The 7,182-nt window shown below is 35.5% G+C and overlaps 3 protein-coding genes across 3 annotated transcripts; all 3 read right to left on the bottom strand.

Annotated features, from left to right (window-relative positions):
- Positions 1 to 759: 759 nt before the first annotated feature.
- On the bottom strand, positions 760 to 3,105 carry LOC113766029. The gene is made up of 8 exons (XM_027310258.1): positions 3,009 to 3,105; positions 2,646 to 2,905; positions 2,371 to 2,574; positions 2,198 to 2,290; positions 2,022 to 2,123; positions 1,595 to 1,927; positions 1,098 to 1,334; positions 760 to 969 (listed from the first exon to the last, which is right to left on the bottom strand). The coding sequence occupies exons 1-8, from the start codon at positions 3,103 to 3,105 to the stop codon at positions 949 to 951; spliced, it is 1,347 nt and encodes a 448-aa protein (XP_027166059.1). The 3' UTR covers positions 760 to 948.
- A 191-nt stretch (positions 3,106 to 3,296) lies between these two features.
- LOC113767078 lies at positions 3,297 to 4,744 on the bottom strand. The gene is made up of 4 exons (XM_027311246.1): positions 4,638 to 4,744; positions 4,245 to 4,553; positions 4,042 to 4,141; positions 3,297 to 3,953 (listed from the first exon to the last, which is right to left on the bottom strand). Exons 1-4 carry the CDS (start codon positions 4,718 to 4,720, stop codon positions 3,306 to 3,308), a joined length of 1,140 nt encoding a protein of 379 aa, XP_027167047.1. The 5' UTR covers positions 4,721 to 4,744; the 3' UTR covers positions 3,297 to 3,305.
- An 8-nt stretch (positions 4,745 to 4,752) lies between these two features.
- On the bottom strand, positions 4,753 to 6,871 carry LOC113766028. Its single transcript, XM_027310257.1, has 2 exons — positions 4,939 to 6,871; positions 4,753 to 4,832 (listed from the first exon to the last, which is right to left on the bottom strand). Exons 1-2 carry the CDS (start codon positions 6,869 to 6,871, stop codon positions 4,753 to 4,755), a joined length of 2,013 nt encoding a protein of 670 aa, XP_027166058.1.
- Between the last annotated feature and the right edge of the window lie 311 nt (positions 6,872 to 7,182).

Genomic DNA, 7,182 nt, shown 5'->3' with positions numbered 1-7,182 from the left:
GAATTTCATAGAAGAAATGAAAACCTTGTAGTTAATTCATAACGCAGCGAGGTGGTAGGTATGAGCTTAGTTAGCAGTATAGTTGATTTCACTACTACAAAAATGTCATTTTATGACATTTAAAAGCGTCATTATAGCTCGATGTAATGACGTTTGAACTATAATGACGCTCTGCTAGAAACGTCGTCCATTCCAGCGTCACTATAAGTTCATGACAGTTATATGAGTCCTAATTTGTAGTTCTATTGGCATTTATAAACGTTATTATTTATCGTTTTAATGACACTTTTAAATGACAAGAAATGCTGGAGAACGGTTAAGGTTATATGAATCTAAAGTGATACTCGATGCCTGTCATTTATTGGATCTATCATGACGCTTCTATTATGTAAGTACAATAAGATAGTATGACACATTCGCCGTATAAGTAAAATGAAATATTATGACACTTTCATGGTGTAACTAGATTAGATTGTTCTGACACTTGTTAATATGAAATTTTGTGAATATTATGAACCGCAAAACTCGAAGTGGTGACACTTTTAAGTGTCAATACATCATATTGCATTAGCCCTGTATCCCATCCGAGGTTTTATACCCAAAAGTAGAATCACATTTCATCCTGCCTACACAATATAGATTCTAATTTTTGCAATAATAAAGTTATTACTACCACCTTATAAAGGAAAACCAAGGCGATTTACATTTTCATAGTAATCACTGCAATACAAGTAGCCAAAATGGTGCAAAAGTACTGCATTGATCCAAGCAACTGACATTGCTGCTATGTCAACAAATTACATGCCAATTCAGAGATTTTTCAAAAGTTATGAGTATTACAGTAGCATTGCCAATACATATCAAAGAAGCAATAGTTCAACAAGAACTCAACAAAAAAAGCATTGACAATGTCTTCAAAAAATAGCCATTTGACCCAAGGACGATCCTTTAGTTTTCTTCAAGAATCACCTACAAGTGTCATAAACCAAGAAATAGAAGTTACAATCACATCTACAGCTCTTCTTTTACAGTTTTAATGTTAGAAAATAAATAAAAGCTAAGTTAACCAAATGATAAAGATAAGATAAAAAGATTACCAGGTTTATTGGCCAAGCAACAGCTACTCCAATTGCATCTCCAATCTTGAGAAAATTATGGTATGGCCTCATTAGCTCTTCATCATTCTCCACAGGCACATTCACATGAATTTCACACCAATGTGATCCCAAAGGTATGTCACCAACTTCAGCAGTTGGATCCAAATTTCTAACCACACCAACAGCACAAATTTTGGACGAATCAACCATGCTTCTTATTGTAACTTTATCCCCAACCTTGAAAACAAATTTTATAAAACATATAACCACATATAAGAGAGCAAGTCTTGAACAGATATTTAATACACAGTATCACAAGAACCAACCCAAAATGACAGCCACAACAAGTACCAAAATCAAAGTGTAGTCCATTACAATCAATAATGATATCCAAAACAAGAATCTCAACAATTAACATATAGCAATTACAAACATGTTCATGAAAATCATTTGTGAACGCAGCATGTAAAGAAGGTCATTATTGAACTGTTTATTACTTTTATTGGCCGAGAAATAGCATTTGATGACTGTGAAGTATGTCTTTGCGAAGATGGCGAAATTTGTCCTTGTGATCTTCCTTGTTGAATTGATTCTAGTTGCTGAATTCTTCGCTCCATTTTTGACATCGCAGCGCTTTGTTCCATAACCAAGCGAAAACATGTTGAACGACTTGGTATATCGCCCCACAAATCAGATTGTGTAACTCCTAAACCATATGTACGAACTCTTCCACTCCTTTCTTCACCCATTACTTTTGCATACACGTCATTCCTACCCACATTATCTTCTTCTCCTTCCGGAAGTTGATTTTTTAAGCTTTCCATCTCCTCCTAAAATTAACAATTCAAAGTTACTACATTCTCGTTCTTATCGTAACAGAAAAAACCTGTTTATGAATGAAGTGAATAAGCAGCAACAACATACCATTTTTTCCCCAACTTCAAAACTAGATGGCACTCCATTAGAATTAGTGTAGCATATGGTGAACATATCTGCTCTAGAGAGAGAATGCCCAACCTCTTTTTCCTACATATAATAGTACATCCCAAGAATATATCAGAATGAAAAATTAGATGTTGTTACCAATTTATATATTATACCTTTTCTACTCGAACTTGAGCAAATGGCTTTTTCCCTGTACTATGATTCATCTTTTTCTTCTTTCGGTGCTCCTTGTTTGTTGCAGATATGCTCTACATAGTTAAACATAACAAAAAATAGTTAAGTATAGGCAAACAGAAAAAATGATCACGACTTTGAGAGCATTTCATACCTTTGCCTCTTCGGAAAGCCATTTAGTCAAAATATTTCTCCATTGCTGTGGAAGAACTCGTTTTGGTCTTTTAAGCACTTGACTTTCAATTGACTCATTTGGATTGAAATAAGTTTTCTTGAGAGCATGCTTCCAGTTTCTCCATTTCTTTCCTACTGATTGCTTAACTCGTTCTTCTATGCCAATAGGGAGATCAAATTTTTCCTGTAATATTGAACACTCAATTAAAAGAGAACAAGCATTCAACTAATGTAGTAGGTTCAAGAAATGGGTACCTTTACTACATCTATCATGTCATTCTTTAAAGACTTGGGAACTTTACGCCAACTATCAATGTCAATTGGTGCATATTTTCCAATTCTTGCCAATGCTCCCAAAAATTCATTGAATTTGCTTCTATTTGTACCAACTGGCTCACCAAGTGTATTGAATTTCACTTTAATTCGCTTGTCAGTACCATGTCTACCCCAAATGTGTCTCATATAAGTTGGTCCCCGAGTTTTCTTAGGCTCCTGATCATCATCAGAACCACCACCTGCAAGTATAATAAACAATTATGACATATCTTATGAAATAGAAACTATTGTTATAGATTATATCTAACTGAAATATTAAGTAATTAGTAATTAATAACATACCAGTGCCTTCCTCATTTTCCAAATTTTCAGGATCTTCATCACGCAATTGAAAGCTCCTTGATCCTCGATAGCTTGAACCTCCTCTTGTTCTCGCCATATTTGTATAACTACAATTTTAAATTCATAACAGAAAGTGTACAGCTAATAGCATATTAACATGTAATAAACAGCAAAGCATAAAAAATTTAAGCATGTAGATACACCACAATTCAATACATAAAAAGCAACCGAATTTACTGGACATTAAAGCGAAATGAAAAGATAACATTCATTTAATTTATATAAGATACCCAAAGATCATCCCTTGGAACTAGATGCCACTCTAGTAGTATCAACTATTTCTCCTATGACACCTTCTCGAACCCAATTAATATCATCAAATGTCTCTCTTTGATGACTACTTGAAGGCTGACTTTGCAAGTACATCTCAACATCTATGGGATCCATCTTCAAATCATCTCGTGGTACAGTTGGAATAACAACATTCCACCCCTTATCCAAAGGATCCTCCACGTAAAATACTTGTTTCACTTGGGATGCAAGAACGAAGGGTTCATGGTGGCGCTTCACATTCATAAAATTCACAAGTGTAAACCCATCATCATCTTGTTTCAATCGTTTCCCCTTAGAGACCCAATCACAGTCAAACAAAACCACTCTTCGACCTCCACCATAGTCCAATTCCAGAATATCCTTTAAGACACCATAATAGGCCAAGTCACTTGAAACCGGATTCATATCCTTGGTGCTTGCGAAACTTGATGTTATTGCAGTAACAATCACCCCACTATTCTGATTTTTTCTTTTGCTCTCCAAATATTTTGTATGAAATCTAAAACCATTCACAATGTATCTCTCATACTTCAAACCCACAACATTTGGACCCTTGGCCAATAATCTCAAATCTTTTGAGATAACTTCATTCTCGGGTAGAAAATCATCCACCTATGCAAAATAAAAAAGTAAATTAATAAAATAACTGTACAGAATTTGGACAGCTAAAAGCACAATGATACTTTGTATATTAACTCACATGGCTGTCAAACCAATTTGCAAATGTCTCACTATGAATCCGCTCCTTTTCATGTTTTGAACTACGCAAATGCTGCTCTTCAACCAATTTACGATGTTGGCTTCATCAATTACAATAGTCAATCAACATAGTTGTCTATATACATCCATCATTATTAAAAGATGATTAGTTTTATACAACAAGTATGGAGTACAATTACTTACTTGATATATGGATCCATGGCTTCACAATTGAATATCACATATTGATGTGCCTTTTTTATGGTTTCATCATCCATTACAACTGAATTTCCTTTTCCTAATGGCCGACCTTGTATAGAAAAAATCTCAAGTCCTTCAGTTGAACTTTCACCTCCATCTTCATTTCTACTTGATCGATTGAACTTAGTTGTCACTTCATCAGACAAGTAGAGAGAGCAAAATGTCAAGCACTCATCAACTAGGTACCCCTCTGCAATTGAACCTTCAGGCCGACTTCTATTTCGTACATAATTTTTCAAAGTGCATAGGTACCTAAGACAATTACAAATGTAGTAAGTGATTAATAATGATACTCACATAGCAATAAAATAGAAATTATAAAGTTATAAAAGTTACCTTTCAATCGGATACATCCAACGATAATGTACTGGACCAGCTATCCTTGCTTCGGTTGCTAAATGAGTGGTCAAATGCACCATTATAACAAAAAAAGATGGTGGAAACACGCGCTCTAACTGGCATAGTACAACAGCAATTTCCTTTTCCATACGAAGCAGTTCCCGAGGACAAAGAGCTTTACAACATAAATCTCTAAAGTATTTGGACAGCTTTATCAACGGAGACCGCACCGATTTTGGAAGAAGTTTTCTATAACAGAGTGGTAACAGTTGCTGCAATAATATGTGATTGTCATGACTCTTAAGTCCGGTTAGCTTGGAAGGTTTCAAATGCACGGACTTTGAAATTGTGGCTGAATAACCATCCGGTACTTTAACCTTTTTCAGAATTTTACAGAATAACTCTTTCTCCTTCTTATCCAAATAGAAACATGTTGGAGGCAAGTATGCTCTCCCAAACTCATCTGTAATAGGATGAAGACCTGCTCGTATGCCCATTTCTTCCAAATCACGCCGTACACCAAGGTTATCATACTTGCCATCCACATTCAATAATGTTCTAACTATTGTCTCACATACATTTTTCTCAATATGCATGACATCAAGACAATGACGTAACAAATTGTTCTTCCAATATGGCAAGTCAAAAAAAATGCTTTGTTTCTTCCAGTTAAAGGGTAATTCAGGGTTATCATTGACTGCCTTCCCAAATTTGATTTTATAAGACCTCAACTCCTCCAAGATCATATCACCTGTCAAGCGGGGTGGTGCAACTCTATGTTCTTCCTTTCCATCAAAGTTACGTTTATCTTTTCGATATGAATGCTCCTTTTCCAGAAATCGCCGATGACCCATGTAACATTGTTTTGAACCATGTCTTAAATGGTGTGAAACGGTATGCTTATGACATACTGGACATGCTAAATAACCTTTAGTACTCCAACCAGATAAATTAGCATAACCAGGAAAATCACTAATGGTCCAAAGTAAAGCAGCATGCATCTGAAAATTTTCCTTTGATGATGCATCATAAGTAGTCATACCTACATCCCACAATTCCTTCAACTCAGCTATAAGAGGTTGAAGGTAAACATCAATGTTATTCCCAGGTGCATATGGGCCAGGAATGAGTAGTGACAACATAAAGTATGGCTGTTTCATGCACATCCATGGTGGCAAATTATAAGGCATCAGTACTACCGGCCATGTACTATGGTTCACATTCATAGATTTAAATGGATTAAATCCATCAGAAGCTAAACCCAATCTGACATTACGAGGATCTTTTGCAAATTCGGGATTTTGGTAATCAAATGATTGCCAAACCGGAGTATCTGCAGGATGTCTCATGCGACCATCCTTAGTACGACCCTCGACATGCCATTTCATGGAAGATGCTGTTTTAGATGACATGAACAGACGCTGCAATCTGGGTTTAAGCGGAAAGTGCCACAAAACCTTGTGGGGAACCTTTCTTTTTTCACCAGTAGGATCATCCTTTGTTCCTTCCCACCGTAGATGCTTACAAGTGTCACATTTTATCTTTGATTCATCTTTTCCCCAATACAATGTGCAATCATTAGGACATGCATCATATTTTTCGTATCCAAGTCCTAGTTCTTTCATTGTTTTTTTTGCTTCATAATAAGAATTGGGTAGATTTACACCTTCTGGGAGTGCTTGCCTCAACAAATCAAGAAGTGTATTAAATACAGAATCGGGCATTTTGCTGAGACATTTAATATGTAACAAGCGGACCAGAAAAGATAGTTTAGAGAATTGCGGGCAATCTGGATAAAGGGGCTGCTTCGAATCATTTATTAAATTGTAGAATTTTTCTGCCTCAATATTCGGCTGTTCTGGTTCTAATCTTTCTCCCACATCTAGGTTCTGGTTTAGAACTCCTACTGCATCTTGTAACAACCCCTGCATATCATCTATGGGATTGAGTGGTGGAACTTCATTTGATGAGCCATGTGAAGATGTATGATGCAAATTCGAAGATAGCTCTCCATGAGCTAACCATTGAGTATATCCCTTAATAAATCCTTTCCATATCAAGTGTGATTTGGCCTGCTCTCTCGTGACAAATACCCCATTCCCACACCTAATGCATGGGCATAAAATCATCTCCCCTATACTTCCATTCGTAAATGCAAAATCAAGAAAATCTTCTAAACCAGCTTTATACTCATCACTTGATCGTGACATACTCATCCATCTTTTATCCATGTTCACATAGATTCTAATTATAAAAAAAAAAAAAAAGCTTCATTAGCATCTACAAGATAGTTCTACCTAAACTATTACTGATTTTTGCATAAAATATTTACTTAGATAAGAAAACTAATTTCAATGAGATTAATAGAAGACACAAATCACTCACGAAATATCTTCTAAAGTAAAGATACCAAAAGTATCAAAACAGAATGTTAGCACCAATCCAAGTGTTCTAGACATATCAGAACAGAATCTTCACATATCCAGGTGTTCTAGACATTTGAGTAATAAGAACTAATCCAAAAGTATCAAAACAGAATAAT

This window comes from Coffea eugenioides, chromosome 3 (genome assembly GCF_003713205.1).
Source record: "Coffea eugenioides isolate CCC68of chromosome 3, Ceug_1.0, whole genome shotgun sequence".
In the NCBI taxonomy this organism is placed as follows: Eukaryota; Viridiplantae; Streptophyta; class Magnoliopsida; order Gentianales; family Rubiaceae; genus Coffea; species Coffea eugenioides.
Note: the sequence above shows the minus strand (reverse complement) of the source record. Positions and strands in the feature narration are given on the sequence as shown.